Below are 19180 nucleotides of genomic sequence, written 5' to 3' on the forward strand. Positions count from 1 at the left end.
AGCCTGAGGTTTCCTCTATAGCTTCACTGCCCATGCCCCACTTCCTACAGAGTCTGACATCCGGCCCAGCAAGCTCTTAACCTGGTGCCAGCAGCAGACCGAGGGCTACCGGCACGTCAACGTCACTGACCTGACCACCTCCTGGCGCAGTGGCCTAGCCCTGTGTGCTATCATCCACCGCTTCCGGCCTGAGCTGATGTGAGTCTGGGGCCCCACTGGACCCTGGGGACAAAGGATACCAGAGCTGTTCTGGATGCAGAATCTTCACTACTTGATTCAGTTTTCAATTTGAGTTTTTTTATAAATGTGTTCTTTTCTCTTTGTACTGATCACTGTCAGCAACATGTTTGATATGTGTCCCTAATATGTGAGGATAAAAATGGGCTCAGGCTCCATCATTGCTTTCTGGTGCCCATCCCACCCCCAGTTGCTACACTTTGGAAATTTTAGCATTCGCTCTACCCCAGGAGAGGAAGGGTAGGCAAGACCTAGTTCTGGGAACCAGTCTGAGGGATTTACAGCCAAAGGAATTAGGTTTGAGACTCAGATCTGTTAGCTATGTGCCATTGGACAAGCCCCTTATCTCCTCTGAGTTTTAGACTTTTCGTCTATGAATTGGGAATAATGACAGGGTCATTGGGAAGATCAGATTAAGTTTCTGGAAACAGTTGGAGATGTCCAAAGCACAATACATTTATATTTAAATCAACATCAATATAACCTCACATGCATGTGCAAAAGAGGCTGGAAGGAAGCCTACCTAAGGGGTGTCTATTGGTACCATAAGGCAGTGGGGTTGCCTTGAGAAGGGGGTGGGGCTCTCACTTTTTGTTTTATTTGATATATATAACTGGATTTTTATTTTTACAAGAAGCCCCTATTACACTGGTAATTAAACAGAAGAAAACATAAGGGAAATATTTAAAAGTAGAGTAGCTCATAAATTTTCCAAGAGGTTTAAATCATTTTCTGATGGTTTCAGCCCAGGCAGTGGCCCAAGTCTGCCTTGGTCCCTCTCTGAGTGAGAAGGATGCGTTAGTGCCTTCTTGGGGGGCGGGGGGGTCTCTGCTCTTTCAACCTCTCCCCAGCCTTGCTGACCCCTGGCAGAGTTGTCACCTCCAGTGTTCTTTATGGGCCATATTTGCTCCGCTCATCCCACCTCCATCTCCTCTCTCTGACCTTCTTCACTTTGCTTTGATTCTCCAGCAACTTTGACTCTTTGAATGAAGACAACGCCGTGGAGAACAATCAGCTAGCATTTGATGTGGCTGAGCGGGAGTTTGGGATCCCTCCAGTGACCACAGGCAAAGAGATGGCATCAGCCCAGGAGCCTGACAAGCTCAGCATGGTCATGTACCTCTCCAAGTTCTACGAACTCTTCCGGGGCACCCCACTGAGGCCCATGGGTGAGGACCTGCGTGGGGGCTCACTCGGCCCCTCGAGCCATCTCTGTCCTGTGGCTAGTCTGGATGTTCCTACATTGGTGCCCTCTGTTTTGGGGCTGACTAATGCTTTCCCTTTGACTTTGAGGCCAAATAGTGTGACCTCACCCACCCAGACCTGTTGTGTGAGTAGGTCTGTGTAGGAGCCATGTGGGGCTCCCCTGCTCCGTCACTGGGACGTTACCATAGAAATCTGTCACCCCCTACCCAGGACATTTATATCTTTAGTTTGAAGTGAGAGAATGATTTTAGAGGGACCTTGTTACAACATCCCCTGGTTACAACAGCACCTTCTGGTCTCGGGATCCAAATCTCAGTGGCGCTTTTATTTCCTAACAGATTCTTGGCGCAAACACTATGGAGAAAATGCTGACCTCAGTTTGGCCAAATCATCCATTTCTAATAACTATCTCAACCTCACATTTCCAAGGAAGAGGACTCCACGAGTAAGTCTCGGCCTGGTCTTTGTTTGATTTCTCATTACACATGGATGGGATAAGCTGAAGGGAGAATTTCGTGCTCTCAGTGTGTGTATGCTGTTAAATCACGCCGATCAAGTGCTCACAGAGGCTGTGAGTGAAACTGGGTTTAGTAACTTTTTTTGTAAGTTCTCCCTGGCACTGTGTAGCTAGTTTCAGTGACTTAAAAGTGATTATAGGAAGGGCATGGTAGAGAGCCAAGAGGACATGCTGGAGAATATTTTTTAAAGTGTATCTGATTAGCTCTGCCTCCTAAGAGATGCGGATGAGATGATTTCTCACTCTGCTGAGCAGTTTAGATCAGGAACATGATGGCCATTAGTTTAGTGGCAAAAGTGTATAGTGGTGATGCTACATTTACACATTTGTTCCGTTAATTTTTATTCATTCATTCAGCAAATGTTTATTGGGCCTTTCTATATGCCAACTTTAGGGCTCTAGTTTTTGTTTATTTTTATGAGGGGAGCAAATATACAGAAATGAAGAATGTATGGACCTTGCCTTTGAGGAACTCAGAGCCTATAAAAAAGGTTCCCAAATTTTCTCAACTTATAGCACACTTAGTGTCCCTGTAATTTTTTTCATGGTGCCCCTAGAGCAAAAGAAATACCTAGCAATTCTGTTTATTAAGTAGCTAAGTTCAAATAACTTAATAGGAGTATTTTGCAAGGTGTCTGACACATTATCATGTTTCCCTAGAAAATTTAAAATATCCGGCAGCTCCTCTGTGAGTTCATTATGGTGCCTCAGGGTGCCTTGGTACACAGTTTGGGAACCAGAGTCCTAATGAGCAATTACAATTTTATTTGAATGATGGCATCTCACTATGGGAGGTATAATCAAGTTTTCTTGCTTAATATGCTCATTTTACATCTAAAAAATAGAGCCCAGAGAGGCAGGGTGCCTTGCCCAAAGCCACACACTACTGAGTGGTACTTCATTGCTTTGCCCCTGCATCACGCTTCCTTCACCACTAATTAGCTCATTCATGAAAAGGCATTTATCAGGTGTGCAGTGATAGGACACGCAAAGTGATGTGACGCTTGATCTTAGAGTCTGGTTGAGAAGATAAGATACTAGGAAGGTAGGGAGAAGACCAAGGACCAAGGCTTTGAACTTCAGGGAACAAGAGAATTTAAGAGGCTGATGGAGGCACAGCAGCAGGAGGGAAGATGGGGAAGGGGGCAGGCAGAGAGGCAGGAAGGGGCAGAAAGCCCAGGGAGAGAGTGTCTCTCCAGCATGGGTCCAGGAGACAACACCAGGCCACAGGGTAGCCGGATGGGCCAGGACTGAGGGATTTAGATGCTTTGGGGCAGAAGACAAATGTCAGGACTAGGCAGGAGTGGGGGGTTGCTGGGGTGGGCCATGGGAGCAGAGGAGAGAAAAGAGGCCAAGGAGAAGGGGGCCAGAGCGAGCCACCGGCTTGGGCAGGGGCAGGTGTGAGTGTCCCACCCAGAGCTTGCCGCCTCTCTTCGGAACAGCAGGGCATTCTCTACTGGCACAGCAGCAGGCTGCAGGCCTTTACACATTTCTCAGTCACTCCAGGTCACAGTCTCTTCACCCCTGGCCAGTCCTGCCTTGCCCACCAGCCCCTCTGCCCAGGGCGGGGTGGGTCAGCTGGCCTCTTTCTTTCTTCCCCTGGGCTTAGCAAGCAGGGGTCATTTTTTCCACCGAAGCCTGCACAGTCCCTGGAATGTTGCAGCAGCTGTTTTGCTAACTGCAGGAACAGGGTACTTGAAGCTTCTACCCCACCCGGCTATAGGAAGGAATGGGCTGGGAAGGCCGACGTGTGTGCCAGTCTGCTGGACTGTTTGGCCAGGCAGCTGCTCTCTCCCACTCTGCTTCCTGAGCTGCCCGACTTACAGGCTCTATGTCAGGACTGTACTGCCTGGTGTGCCCACTGAGCCAGCGCTGTCTTCTGGAGACCAGTTGCCAGCTTGTTCCACCCTAGCCCACCATTGTTTCTTGGAAGGCTAAGGACCCCTGTTATGGGATGCTCCATCCCAAGCAAGCCAGTGTGGCCTTTCTGGAAGCTCTCTGAGCCAGATACTTACCTCCATCTCCATTCACCCTGTTCCTGCCACCACTTAGCCCACAGAGGGAACTGGAGAGGGGTGTTTAAACCTTTCACTCACCACACCTCTGTTTGCAGAGTGACCGGATTGCAGCAGCCGGCCAGCACTGGCTCAGGAGGCAGGATGGCCAGAAGTCGGGAGCCAGCCTGGCCGCTGGGGCTACGGGGCCTCGCTCCTCTTTCCTCTGGCTCCTCTGGGAAATGTTTAGGGGGTTGGGGGGCTCTGCCTAGCTCCACTCTGGTCCTTTTGAACCATGTCCAGTCCCCTCCAGGGTGTGCCCCCTGGCTGCCTATCTTGAGAGGAGTTAAGACACATGGACCTGATCCCTCCCACAGCCCCATTTAATGTCGAAAATGTGCCCCGCTCTTTGGATAGGTAAAGAGATTTGGTCACTGAAGTAGGTGCCTGGCGTGGCCATTATTTGTCCTCTCTCTCCTCAAAAAGACTGAGTACTTCTGCTGAGTAGGTGGGTGGGTTGGTAAAGCCACGGGTCACACTCTGCCTCAGTCAGCTCTGAAATGCCCCAGCATATTGTGCACCACTCAATGCCAGCACAGTGACTGGGACCACCTGGGAAGTACCATTGCCCCATTTTACCATTTTGTGTACCATTTGTGTACCATTTTGTGTACCATTGCCCCATTTTGTGTTGTATCTGAAACTGTTTTGGTTTGGGGAACCTATTTGCAGTGCTCTTTGGCCTTAACATTTTTCACAAGCAAGGTATGCTGAGTCCACTCTAATCTGGTCCTGAACAAACATGGAGAATGTCTGCACACAAGACTCTGAAATCCCCTAGGCCTGTCTTTATGGCTACTACAGTCATTACACATGTTACATTACATAAATGTGCAGGCTATCTGATTTTTGTCCCATTTGGAGTCTGCTTCCTGGGGGACAACTCAAAGGTTTCACCTATCCCTGGAAAGCCCATCCCAGAGGCCAGGTGGTTGCCCCAGGATTTATCCTGCTCAACCAGGTCCTCCTCCAGCCCTGGCCCCTGGTAGAGTGGAGTCCACAAAGGGTGACTCACATGTGTCAACATCTGGTCTGAATGAGCCAGGTCCCCTCCCCAGCCACCTTTTCTTGACCCTCCTACACAAACACTTTCCAAAGAGCTGGGGGAGGGGGGCAGTTACAAGCAGAAGTGCCTCTTCCATTCATGCAACAACCATTTATCGAGCCCCAGTTTGACACTGAATTCTCTTCTCGGCACTGGGGATAAAGCAGTGAACAAGACAAGCTAGGACCCTGCTCTGGGGCACTCACCTTCTCACGAGACTTTCGAAGTTGTTCTCACTCTCCTTCCCCGGCTTCTCTCACTGAACCACCCACCCAGCAGCCAGAGCTTCGACTAGGTTTCCAGTACTCCTCATTCTTGAGATTTGAAGGAGGCTCAGGAGAGTCAAGAGTGCTGGGTTGTGATGCCGCCGGCCTCCGAGGCTGGGCAAGCGCAGGCCCTAGGGCAGCCCCTCCAGGCACCTGTGGTTTGCAGGTCACTGCCAAGGCTGCTCTCACTGCCTTCCTCTGTACGACCTCAGCCCTGGATTCTGAGCTGATTTACAGATTGGAAATACAGTTTGAAGCCAGGTAGACAAACACATATATTGGCCTGCTGGGGATCTGGCAAATGCTTGAGCCTCTCAGAAGGTTCCTTTGCTTGTCTGCAAGATGAGCGTGATATCACGTATGTCACAGCACTGATGCAGAGGAGCCGTGAGCAAATGCATACTGCAGGTCTGAGCACCACATCTAGCACGTGGAAGGGGCTCAGTGAATGACAGTTCCCTTCCTTTAGCAATGCTGATAAAATGAAGGTGCTTGTTTTCTGAGAAGATGAGTAAAACTATTTGAGTTGAACACTTGGTTCTGTACTGCAACCATGATCAATACAGCCCTTTACAGTGTACAAAGCACTGTCTTATACATCTTATTTGCTCCTCACATTACCTTTTGAGGAAGGCTGGGAATATATTCTCATCTCAGTTTTGTAGATGGGGAAACTTGGACATGGAGAGATTAAATTTTGATAAGTCATATAGGTGGTAAGTGTCAAGCCAGAACTACAATTCAAATGTTTAAAATTCTGTCACTCACACTAACCCCACTAATAGTGTCTAATACCTGTACAACACTTAGAAGTGTTTTGCATTCGTGATTTCATTAATCTTTACAGCAGCTTATGAGCTAGACAGTATGAGATAAGTAAGGTAACTGAAGTCAGAATACTTAGGTGATTATCCTAAGGCCATACAGCCGGGAAGTAATTTGTATCAGAGCTCAAAGCCATGACTCCTTAAAGAAAGAGGTGTCTAGTGGTATCACTGGCCATCTTTCTAAATATCATAGCTGCTGCCCGACTCAACCAGGCCATAGCCTGCTGTAGCCAATCTCACTTCCTGTGACCCACATCTAAATTTCTCCAGAATTAAGCTATACCAGCTAAATAAATATAAAGTTTGTTTGCTTTGAACTAAAATCACATTAACTCAGGCAGTATTAGAACATTGTGCTAATCAAATAAACTATCAGATTGGCAGATTTATGTCTTTGATTCTTTAAATGAGAAACCAATTAATGCCTTTTGGTGTATAGACTCTTTCAAATCATTGGGAAATCATGATGACAAGGTGTTCTTAGGGTGAAGGAGCTGGAAAAATTAATAGGAAAAGAAAGCAAGTTATTCGTTTATTCTCATGCTCTATGATTAGGCATGGTAAATATTTTCTTCCTCTTTGTATTTTCAATTCTTTGTAAAGTAGCATCCAAGGGCATGGGAGTACTGAGGCAATTTTGGCTCCCAAATATAAATATATGGATAAGAAAATATATATATAAGTCTCTAGGTTTGAATTTACAGTCTTGTTTTAATCTAGGTCTTAGTTGAGAATCAATGCTTCAATGATAAATCCATAAGGAAAAGTAGAAACCATCTGGATATGTGCATTGCTAACCTTTCCATATAGACTGCACTTTATCATCTCATGGGTCAAGGTGGGTCAGAGGAGCCGAAGTTGCCCCATCCACTTTCCTTACTCCCCCTGAAGGTTTTGGGGTCTCCTTAAAAGCTGCTGGCTGGGCACCCCTCCACAGGAATGCCTTTTGTGAGCTGTGGCTCTCATGGCTGGTTTGGATCTATGTAGGCTCTGATTATTTGTACAGTTCTATCATGGGCTGTTGGGTGCAAAAGAGAGAGTAAGATGTGTTGCTCTTTGGAGGAAAAGCCAAGTCCTCATTTAAGGTGGAAACAAACAACAACAACAAAACCCCCCAGAAAACCCAAGATAATGAAGTGTTCTTGGTGGGCAGAACATTCTGTACTTTACAGACTCCAGTCTCAGAGCCAGAACAGTGCTCCCAGGCTGTGGACCTGGGGGCCCAGACAGCCTGTGCCTCTGAGAGCTAGCATTGTTACAGATAAGGTCATCTGTTTCTCTTGGTGTTTGCCCAAGCTTTTGGGTTGGAATAATTTCCATTCACAGAATAATGATTTATTAGAAGCTGAGGAAAATGTTGAAGGGAAGGTGGGGCCCTTTTATCTGTTGTTTTATGCTGCCTGGGTCAATTTTTTGAGCAAATATCAACGACTAAATTGTGGTTGATCTTGTCTTTAAAGAAAAAAAGAGTGCTGGTAAATGTGGGGAAGGGAAGGGGATGACAAGGCATGTAAGAGCAGGGGAAGCAGGTACTTTCCACTGGCGGCAAGTGGGTGCATGCAGACTGTGTGCTGGGGCTCCTGGAGTTATTGTTTCAGAACAACCAGGAGGTAGAAGAATCCTCCTGTGATTGGGTAAATTAGGATTTATGGGGGTGATTGGGCTGCACACCTGGGTTTGAGGTGAACAGGTGGCCTGCAGCCCTTCCTACTAAATCCAGAGTGGTACAATGGCTGGGATTTAATCTGGGACTGCTATGGAGGCCTCGCTTAGAGTGTAGGAGGCCCCCCTGCAGAAAGGACACATAGTCAGTGGGACATGGCTCCATGGTCTTGAGGGAGCTAGCCATTTGCAGAAGTCCCCAGGGACTGGAAACGGATGGTGGAGAGGTCTAACACTAGAAGGGAGAGGCAGAGCAATGTCAAGGATAGGCTTACCCAGCAGGGTGAATAGAAGATACTGAATTCAGCCCCTTCCCCCACCCCAGCCCATAGCATTGGTTCAACCTGTGCAGCCCTGCTCATCCCCTTGGGAGACAAGCCTGACCACGGGATTGCCCTTTGGTGGCACTGCAGGGGTGATACAAAAGGTTTGGGTAGACTGGGGCTTCCCAGATTTAAATGTCCAGATCAGGCAGCACAGAGTGGGCTGTGAGGTGTTCTCAGTAGGGTAGCCACATAATCTATTGTGCAACTGGGGTACTTTTGAGAGTGAAAGGTGGTCCTATTAATAGTTATGCAGGGATGGGCAGGGGTGGGGGTGGGAAAGGCAGTAAATCAGAACTGCCCTAGGCAAACTGGCCTGTGTGTTCACTCTAGTCATCAGGCTATATCTAATGCTTACTTGAAGTTAGTAAAATATAATTCACTAGTAGCCATGATGGTGACTGAATTGCAGACTTAATTTGCCATCAAATCCCTGGATAGCTCATTTGAGCCCTGAGAATCCTTGCAAGGTGAATCAGTGTCACCTCCTTATAGGTCTCCAAGGTTCAGAGAGAGACCCCAAGTGGTCTCCACAGGCAGCATGCTGAGGGCATCAGCTGGCCTGGCTGTGACCTTGGACAAGACCCTGAACTGCTCTGAGCTCAAGGTCACATTGTGATGGAGATGCTCCCTGCCCTGATTATGTCACAGGGGTTCTTTTGCTTTGGGATATCTCATCATGATCTTTTGGGATGTAATTCACATCCCCTTATGACTAAACCCTTGGCTCCCTAAGTGGGTAAAACTCCCTCCACGGTGCCTGAACAAAACTCTGTGATAGCGTTTGTCACAGCAGGTAATTCATTTCTGTGTCTGCCCTGAGCTCACCATGCTTTCTTGGCCATTGCAGGTGGATGGCCAAACTGAGGAGAATGACATGAACAAACGAAGGCGGAAAGGCTTCAGTAACATGGAAGAGGTTTGTGTGCAGCGTCCATTTAAACAAAGGCCCGTTTTCTGACCACCAGTGGCCACGGGCTCACCTGACTATGACAGCAGCCCAGGCCCTCTGTCCTTTCCTCTCTTGTGAACCACAGGCTTCCAAGGTTGACTTGATGGAAACAGTTGAGGTCCTGACCCCCACTTCACCACTTACTAGCTATGTAACCTTGAGAAATGTAACTTCCCAGGGTGTGGTTCATGTCTATAAAATGCAATGATACATTTGAAATGTATAACATTTTGCAGGACTTTTAATGATTAGTAAGATGATGTATATAACATATAAAACATGGTATCTGACATATATGTTAATCAATATGTAATCATTAGTAATAATAAGCACTAAAGAGGCACCAACGGTCTCACTTTTTACCTAGACATTGTACTCTTACATTTTCTGTGCTTTTGATCTTTAAGGTAAATGTTCTGCTGCCCACAAGTGCCACCTTCTGGTAAAGAAGAAAATTGCAGGCTACTCTGTCTAAGGAGAGCACTAATCTCTCACCTGCTTTTGAAAAACTGATCAGCAGAGTTATCAGTTCCTGCTTCCTCAGGTCTTTAAAGAGATCTGAAATTTACAATTCATCCAAAAAATCCATTATAATTCCACAAAAGCAAGCGTACATATTGTCAGTGAAGTGTAGGATGCCAGTTTAACTAGCCCACTGGCTATTGTCAAAATGCTGATTTAGAGGCAGGTGGGATAATTTACATAATCCTCGTACATTGATACTTGATTCATAGGACTTAGGAAAGACTTGTTCCAGTATATATGGCTGAAGAGGTTTTATTGCTGTGTATTTGTATGACAGACTGTCCACATCTGTGACTTGTTCCGTCTCACAACAGCGAGCTTTATAATAAATAGAGCCACGAGGCCCACCTGCAGGGAGTGCATTTCCTGGGACGGTCAAAGGAGAGCACTGATAAAGGAAACCTGGGGTTCAGTTCACATTTTAAAATGTGAACAAACTCATTTTATCCAATGAGTTCAAATTACCCTTGTCTAAACCTTTTCTACGGCTTCTTTGGGTGATCCCTTCAAAAAATGTTGCTTCCCAACTCTTGTTTGTGGTGGGAGCAAGAAGCCAGCGAATAGGGAGATAATTTTTTTTTTTTTTTTTTTTTTTTTTTTTGCTCTTTCCTTTTTTTTTTTTTTTTTTAATTTTTTTTTAAATTTTATTATGTCGATATACATTGTAGCTGATTATTGCTCCCCATCACCAAAACCTCCCTCCCTTCTCCCTCCCCCCTCCCCCCCAACAATGTCCTTTCTGTTTGCTTGTTGTATCAACTTCAAATAATTGTGGTTGTTATATCTTCTTCCCCCCCCCCCCGGTTTGTGTGCGTGTGTGTGTGTGTGTGTGTGTGTGTGTGTGAATTTATATATTAATTTTTAGCTCCCTCCAATAAGTGAGAACATGTGGTATTTCTCTTTCTGTGCCTGACTTGTTTCACTTAATATAATTCTCTCAAGGTCCATCCATGTTGTTGCAAATGGCAGTATTTCATTCGTTTTTATAGCTGAGTAGTATTCCATTGTGTAGATGTACCACATTTTCCGTATCCACTCATCTGATGATGGGCATTTGGGCTGGTTCCAACTCTTGGCTATTGTAAAGAGTGCTGCGATAAACATTGGGGAACAGGTATACCTTCGACTTGATGATTTCCATTCCTCTGGGTATATTCCCAACAGTGGGATGGCTGGGTCGTATGGTAGATCTATTTGCAATTGTTTAAGGAACCTCCATACCATTTTCCATAGAGGCTGCACCATTTTGCAGTCCCACCAACAATGTATGAGAGTTCCTTTTTCTCCGCAGCCTCGCCAGCATTTATCGTTCATAGTCTTTTGGATTTTAGCCATCCTAACTGGGGTTAGATGGTATCTCAATGTGGTTTTGATTTGCATTTCCCGGATGCTGAGTGATGTTGAGCATTTTTTCATATGTCTGTTGGCCATTTGGATATCTTCCTTAGAGAAATGCCTACTTAGCTCTTTTGCCCATTTTTTAATTGGGTTGCTTGTTTTCTTCTTGTAAAGTTGTTTGAGTTCCTTATATATTCTGGATATTAATCCTTTGTCAGATGTATATTTTGCAAATATTTTCTCCCACTCTGTTGGTTGTCTTTTAACTCTTTTAATTGTTTCTTTTGCTGTGCAGAAGCTTTTTAGTTTGATATAATCCCATTTGTTTATTTTTCCTTTGGTTGCCCGTGCTTTTGGGGTTGTATTCATGAAGTCTGTGCCCAGTCCTATTTCCTGAAGTGTTTCTCCTATGTTTTCTTTAAGAAGTTTTATTGTCTCAGGGTGTATATTTAAATCCTTAATCCATTTTGAGTTGATTTTAGTATACGGTGAGAGGTATGGATCTAGTTTCATTCTCCTGCATATCGATATCCAGTTATCCCAGCACCACTTGCTGAAGAGGCAGTCCCTTCCCCAGTGAATAGGCTTGGTGCCTTTGTCAAAGATCAGATGGCAGTAAGTGTGTGGGTTGATTTCTGGATTCTCTATTCTATTCCATTGGTCAGTGTGTCTGTTTTTATGCCAGTACCATACTGTTTTGGTTATTATAGCTTTGTAGTATAGCTTAAAGTCAGGTAGTGTTATGCCTCCAGCTTTATTTTCTTTGCTGAGCATTGCTTTGGCTATTCGTGGTCTTTTATTTTCCATATAAATGTCTGAATAGTTTTTTCCATTTCTGAGAAAAATGTCTTTGGAATTTTGATGGGGATTGCATTGAATTTGTATATCACTTTGGGTAGTATGGACATTTTCACTATGTTGATTCTTCCAATCCAAGAGCATGGGATATCTTTCCATCTTCTTGTATCCTCTCTAATTTCTCTCAGCAGTGGTTTGTAGTTCTCATTATAGAGATTTTTCACCTCCTTGGTTAACTCTATTCCTAAGTATTTTATTTTTTTGGTGGCTATTGTAAATGGGCAGGCTTTCTTGATTTCTCCTTCTGCATGTTCACTATTGGAGAAAAGAAATGCTACTGATTTTTGTGTGTTGATTTTGTATCCTGCTACTGTGCTGAAATCATTTATCAATTCCAACAGTTTTTTTGTAGAGGTTTTAGGCTGTTCGATATATAGGATCATGTCATCTGCAAACAGGGACAGTTTGACTTCATCTTAGAGCAGGAAGAAGAGGCTGATTAACAGGGCTGGAGACATTCCGTTTCCCAGGTTACGGGTGCGGCTCTCCACCTTCAGGGCCTGTGATCTGCTCCTGCCTCCTCCCGAGAAGCTTCCCCTGGGTACACTTTGTCTCAGGGTGAAGTCTTTTCCTACCTTTCTTCCTTGGCTTATTTGAGGGGGTGTTTGTGCTGCGTCTATTGTTGGCAGCGTTGGAGTTGGAGTGGGGAGAAATCTGGTTTGCATCTGCCCCTTCTGAGATGGCTCTGGACTGTTTTTCTGGGGCAGCTGTTTTACTTCAAGTCAACCTCAAAGCAATCATTCTTTCTAAAATCTTGCTACTCAAAGTGCTGTCCAAGATCCAGCAGCATCAGCATCACCTGGGAACTTGTTAGAAATACAGACTCTCGGGGCCACTCCAGATCTACTGAAATGGAGTCTGCTTTGAAGATTAATCCCTGGATGGTTTGTGTGCACATTAATGTCTGGGAAGTGCTAGCTTGTAGGGCCCACTGTCCTGGCTAACTTTGGTCTTATACAAACAGTGGTCGCCCCAGTAATCTCTTCCTCTTCTCACTCCAGCCTGTATTGATGTGCACAGTCACATTTCACACTTTGAAGTAGGGAGTGCCTCTTTGGTTGTTCGTCCAACACTTCAGAGTGGCTATATATGTAGAAGGTTTCCCTTGGGGCTGCTACTTTTAGGGATCTTTTGAAAAAACGATTGACTATAGCTTTCCTCTTCCCATGAATTTCTTCTAAGTGAACACATCTTTGTTGTCTTGAGAATGCCAGTCCTGTGAGGGAGATGCATGGTCTTCTTGGGAAGGCTTACTGCCCAATTGATGTGGCAGTGCCATTTACACTTCCGCAGCCCACGGGAGGAGATCCTACAGTGAGGGGGGACAGACGTCCTTACTGAGAACCGGTGATATTCAAGTTTTTACTGTTAGCAGATGGAAGAGATCCTACATGGAACTCCATTTTATAAAACAGCATAACCAAGTGATCAAGGTCTACATCACCACTTATCAATCATATAGATGTCATGTACCCCAATATGATGGAATGAAAAGGGCATCCATGTCTGTGATACCCTTCCCCAAAACCTGTAACCCAGAGTCTTCCTGAGAAAACATCCGACCAACCCAGACTGAGGGACTTTCTATAAAATAGCTATCCAATACCCTTCAAAAATGTCAAGGTCATGAAAGACAAGGAAAGATGGAGAAACTGTCACAGATTGGAAGAGGCTGAGAAGGCTAATGAGACATGATGAGTAAATGCAGTGTGGGATCCTGTATTGAATCCTGGAACAGAAAAGGGACATTAATGGAAAAACCAGTGTCATTGAATAAAGTTTATACTTTGGTTAATAGCATCAAGACAATGTTAATTTCTTAGATTTGATAACAATGTCATGATTCATGATTATTCCAGATGTTAGCAGGGGCAGCTGGGTGAAGGATATGCAGGAACAATCTGTGCTATCTTTGCAACTATTCTATAAATCTAAAATTATTTCTAAATTAAAAGTTCTTCAAAAGTTAGCAAAAACAGAGTAGGACTGGTTGAGGTTGGGGGTGGGATACAGAGAAGGGAGGTGAAAGTCCCCCAGAGCCTGTGCCTTGCCTGACTGACCCCCGCTCTTGCTTCCTTCATCCCCCCCTACTTTTCACCTCTTCTCAGCCACATGATGTATTTTGAAAACTATTTTGGACAACACTTCATTATTATATTTGATTTTGGCAAAAACGATATGAAGTGGATTACTGCCCCCATTTTATAGATGAGGAAACCAGAGAAGTTAAGTCATTTGCCAAGGTCACAGGGCTGGAAAATGAGAGAGTCAGGATTCAAGCCCTAACTGTCTGGCTCCCAAGCCTGGGTGTGCACATCCATCCTTCGCAAAGACACATTCCTGCTGTGAGCATCGTCTCTACTGCCCTGTGCCTCTGCCTCACATCTTTAGACCATGAAGAAAGTCCTTCAGGAAACTAGTCCTGTGTCCTGGATCCCCAGGACCCCTCCCTCATATCTGGGTTCCAGGATCCAACCACCAATATACTGTTTTGACCTTTTCAGCCTGCAGCCTTCTCCAGCCGTAGCTTGGGTTCCAATCAAGAGCGCAGCAGCAGTAAAGAAGGTGGAAATCAGAACAAAGTCAAGTCCATGGCAAATCAGCTGCTGGCCAAGTTTGAGGAGAACACTCGGAACCCCTCACTCCTGAAGCAGGTGAGTCATATCACACTCACTGGACCTGCTTTTTTTGTGACCAGAACCTGCTGAGAAATCAGAAATGTTCAGGCTAGTGACGTATTTCACATATTTCACGTATATGCCAGCCACGCCTGGTTAAAATGAGACTCAAGCTTCTTCCAGATCAAGAGTCAGCAGACTTATCTATGAGGTCAGATAGCAAATTTTTTACACTTTGGAGGCCATACTATCTCTGTGCAACTATGCATCCCTTCCATTAAAATGTGAAAGCAGCTATAGACAATACCTAAAAAAAAAAAAAAAAAAAAAAAAATGAGTGTGCCTGTGTTCCAATAAAACTTTATTTACAAAAACAGGCAGTAGGCCAGACTAAGCCTGTGGGCCATAGTTTGCCGATGTTCTGCATTGAAGAAATTAATTCCCTAATTTGGTTTTGCTTTGCAACCATGACTTGGTTTACAGCCAATTTTGAGATGGTGCAGCTTGAGGAAGCTTTTGAGATGCTGGCTGGGAGAACACTATCTAAGTTCATGGTGAGAAGACCCATCCAAACCAGAGGACACTGACTCAGAGGGCTACATGGATTTGAGCCAACCTCCCATGTGTTCTCTGAGACTCTCTATACCCTCTCCCTGTACCCTTAGGTCAGCCTGGCAGGGCTGTTGTGTCTGTCTGGAGCTAGTCTGAGGCAAAAGGAGGCTGAATGTCGTGGGTCAGGCTACAGCTTCTCTCTGACTCTAGCTGGGGGGTCTGTGCCTCAGGGTTCCATTTGCTCCCCTGAATTTCCCTTGGGGTCCTATTGTCACATTAAAAAGCTTGGGAAAAGAGGTTTGGTTTTGCCATGAAGAATACTTGTTACATGACAAAAGTAGGTTTCTTTCAGAAGGACAGACTCTTGGTTAATTAGCTTTCGTGGACATCTTCTTGGTCTTGGCGTGGACCATGCTCCTCTTGGACTAACTGAACTTCCCCAGGAAAGGAAGAGATTTTTATTATGACAGGCCATTTTCCTAAGACTTGTAATTCTCTAAAAAGTCTCTCGATTGCCTCATCTGGAGGCTTGGCCCCTTACAGTCCCCAAGTGTTGATGAAGGTTCTACTCCATCAGAAGCACTGGAGCATCCCTGTCCTCAAGGGGGCAGGGAGCTTTCCCACCTCCAGGAGGACTCCTGGGCTGGCCAACCTGGCTTGGCATGGGTTCTAGCAGTGCTCACCGGGGACCTATGTCGGAGCCAAAAGCAAGGCCTCCCTGGGATTCACACGTTATGCAAGAGAAGGCGGACTCCAGAAATTGCTGTTCACGTGGACAGGGAGCCAGGGCTCAAGTTTCCCAGCTGGGCCCAGCTTGCAGGAGCTCAGCCCTGCACTCTCCCTGCACTTGCCAACTGTGTATCCCTGCTCCTTTCCTCCCTCCAAGTATCTGATCTGACTCAGCTTTTCCTTCCTGTCTCCTGCGGCTGCTCTTTCGGATTCACCTTTCTCCTCCCAGGAACACCATGTCTCAGGGATAGGTAAGCCCGTCCTGTGCTCTTCCTCTGACTGTCCTGTTAACTCTTGCTGCCCCAAGCCGGAGGAGCCCACGCCCAGCCTGGCACCTCCTCTGAAAAGGCAGGTAGGGCTCCTTCCAGTGGATGCTGTTTTGCTAAAGCCAGGGGGGGACTTTAATCCAAAGGGGTGGGGTCAGTGGCTTTCTCCATACCCCAAATAGGGCTGATTGCAACTGGACATGACTTGACATCACCTCCCTTATAGGAAAGAGTGACCAAGTATGCAGCACCTTCAAATAGGTGCCATTGATCCCTCAGCCAGTCAGAGGTCTTGACTGGCCAAACACCAAGCGCTGGTGGTGCTGCTTGGAGAAAAACAAACTGTGTCACGTGGGGTATTTTGTGAGGTGCACCTGCAACACTTAGCTTTACTAGCAGACCATTTGAATAGGCTGATTTCCAAACGGATGAAAAAGTGGCATGATGTTGGAATGGGCTGGAGGGGAGGGGGGCATTGCTCAGCTGCACGCATTGAAAGGGTAAGACCAGAACCTGTGTGGTGGGAAGGGAGACAGCTGCAGCCACGGGCTGTGCCTTCTTCCAGCTAGCGTCTCTGAGTTTGGAATTAGAACAGAACCACTATTATGGACCACAAACTTCGAAGAAGTCTGGTCAGCATTAGGAATTTTTTGTTGCTTCCAGGTAGCGGAGGTTGAGCAAGGTAGATGTGGATATAATGCAGTGATTTTTGTCTCTCTGTATAAGCATCACCTGGGAAACGTTTTTAAAAATACTAATGTCCCACACTGACTCTGAACCAATCAAATCAGAATCTCTGGCAGTTGGGCCCAGACTTGAGTTGTTTTTTTTAAGCATGCTAGATAATTTCAGTGGTCAACTAGGATTGAGAACCAGGGTTGTACAGGTTTTGATTCAGAGGGTCTGGGGTGAGGCCCAAGACTTCATTGTTAATGAGGGTGCCAGGTGATTCTGATGCAAGTGTGGAAAGTCAACACTTGAGGCTTAGGGTGGCACTTGGTGTGCCCTATGTTTCTGGTCCTTCTGGGGGATTCCTTACAGTGCAGGTCTGTGACAGGGCCACAGTAGGGAAGGAAGCTTGATTTTCCCTCTTTCCCAGTTGCCCCCTGTGGTTGTGACCGGGCATGTGCTCAGAGAGCTCAATCAAGTGTCTGCTGGTGGTGAGTGCCCAAGCAGACCCTGGAGAGCCAGAGCCAAGTCTGACCTGCAGCTGGGTGGGCCAGAAAATTCCACAGCCCTGCCTCCTACCTGCCAGGGAGCGCTGGCCCTTTCTGGGGTGCTGCGGCGGCTGCAGCAAGTGGAAGAAAAGATTCTTCAGGTGAAAGATCACCCTTTGCCCTGCCTCTGTCCATGTCTAGGTGACTTCCTTTCCCCTCTCTCCCTCTCCTGCCCATGGCGGGTCCCTTCTCCTACCGCTCACTCCTGTCTCCTGTCCTGCTGTGTGTGGTGAGCAGACAAGCCCCCAGACTGCCTCCCTCGCCTCTCCCTTGGGGGCAACCCTCATAGCCTCTGTCATGCTCTCTCTTTTCTTTTTCCTTTCTTGCCTGGACTACAGAAGAGGGCTCAGAACTTGGCCAACAGGGAATTTCACAAAAAGAACATTAAGGAGAAGGCGGCTCACCTCGCCTCCATGTTTGGACAGGGGGATTCCCCACAGGTAAATATGGGGTTTTCAGAGCCCTGGGAACTCAGATGTGGGACAGCCAGCCAGGTGGCCGCAAACCAGGCTCTGTAGTGTGATTTATTACTCCTTCCTCCTTCTTTTATATTACGAGGAGCTGTTCATTTTTCAAGCCACTCGAGAATTCAAGCTGGCATCTAAAAAAGATCCAAATGAGAAGATTTAAAATAAGTAGATACATCATGACAAAAGGAAAACCAAGGCCGGAAAGTAAGCTCAGGTCCCAGGAAAACGTTACCAAACAGAAACACAGGCTGTTAAACGCTAGGTAGTTTCTAAGCAGGCTCGGAGCTTCCTAAGAGTCAACCGAAAGAGGGAAAGCTGGCCAGTTCCAAGAATGATGGTGCCTTTAAGGTGAAAGCAAACCAGTGGCTTGTGGCATTTTGGGGCACAATAGAGAAATCTCCCTACAGCCCTGATCAGGGAGACGCTGAATGACGAGGTTAACCACATGTCATAACCTGGGCTCTGCTTCCATAAGAGGCAACCTTGAGCCAAGAAGAATGGCTTCGCCTTAGAATAGGAAGTACAGCCCCTTCCAAGCCAGTTACTTATTCGGAAGCTTGCTGGAAAGATGAGCGTGTGCTCACAGGGAGCTGAAAGTATTGACAATGAGATCCTGCAGGTGAATGTATGTGGAAAGTCGTCCTTTGCTTGCAGCAAGCCTGTCACTAGAACATATCTCCTCCCCTGCTGTCACTCGGTCTGCTCCAGACCTGTGTCCTCTGCTACTTGGTGGAGTCATTGACTTGGGAAGGATGCTTTATAGTGAGTTCGTTTTGAGGGTTGCACACGGCAGCCAGGAGGCCAGCACAGTTGTCTGTGTACAGCTGCAGGGCCCCTGCTGTGGCCATCTGCCCCAGAGCAGCCCAGGACTCCTGTTTCCTAAGCTTGCAGCTGCTGCTGCTTCATACCAAGCTCCAGGGTGAGGGCTTCAGTGATAAGCGCTGGCGGCGGGGGTGGATATAGGCAGGAACAGAATGGATCTTCTTAAACTATTTTGATATGACAAGGGAGCTGGAGGAGTTATAGCAGAACTCAGGGCGACCAGGAGCCAGAAAATCCTGCTGGGCTCAAGACAGGTTTCTGCTTTGTCCTGAGAGAGGGGCTTCGATGTCTCTCTCCCCCCCCCCGCTCCCTCCCACCTTTGAGTGCACAGGCGGGGCCTGCATCACAGAGGTGGGCAACCCTGTGCGTGTCCCTTGGATAATCCTAGTTTCCTCTATTTCTGTTCTATGCAGAATAAACTACTCTCTCAAGGCCTGTCTCATACACCTCCTCCGTCTTCTCCCTCTTGCCTTCCATCTCCTGGTCCAGCTGCTCCTTCCTCTCTGCCGACTGTTGACTCTGCTTCTCCTGCCAGAAAGGTAGTTGTCCTGAATCATTGGCTGCCCCCACCCTTGAGTGATCCGAGATGTTCTCATGCTCTGCTTGACCTGCACAGGCACACATGGGGAGTCTGGCTTGACTGGGATGAAAATTTGCAAGATATTTTACAACAGTCCTGGATTCGGTTCTGTTTGT

The 19180-nt window shown here is 46.5% G+C and overlaps 1 protein-coding gene across 4 annotated transcripts in view; it reads left to right on the forward strand.

Annotated features, from left to right (window-relative positions):
* MICAL2 (microtubule associated monooxygenase, calponin and LIM domain containing 2) overlaps positions 1-19180 on the forward strand; it is a 204567-nt gene that overhangs the window by 95703 nt on the left and 89684 nt on the right. For all 4 annotated transcript variants that reach the window (XM_063092700.1, XM_063092702.1, XM_063092701.1 and 1 more), the window contains exons 13-21: positions 51-198; positions 1207-1406; positions 1782-1888; positions 8988-9056; positions 14315-14464; positions 15939-16061; positions 17075-17293; positions 17531-17632; positions 18898-19023. In XM_063092700.1, coding sequence (XP_062948770.1) covers positions 51-198; positions 1207-1406; positions 1782-1888; positions 8988-9056; positions 14315-14464; positions 15939-16061; positions 17075-17293; positions 17531-17632; positions 18898-19023 — 1244 coding nt within the window. The remainder of the gene's footprint in view (positions 1-50; positions 199-1206; positions 1407-1781; positions 1889-8987; positions 9057-14314; positions 14465-15938; positions 16062-17074; positions 17294-17530; positions 17633-18897; positions 19024-19180) is intronic.

This window comes from Cynocephalus volans, chromosome 4 (genome assembly GCF_027409185.1).
Source record: "Cynocephalus volans isolate mCynVol1 chromosome 4, mCynVol1.pri, whole genome shotgun sequence".
In the NCBI taxonomy this organism is placed as follows: Eukaryota; Metazoa; Chordata; class Mammalia; order Dermoptera; family Cynocephalidae; genus Cynocephalus; species Cynocephalus volans.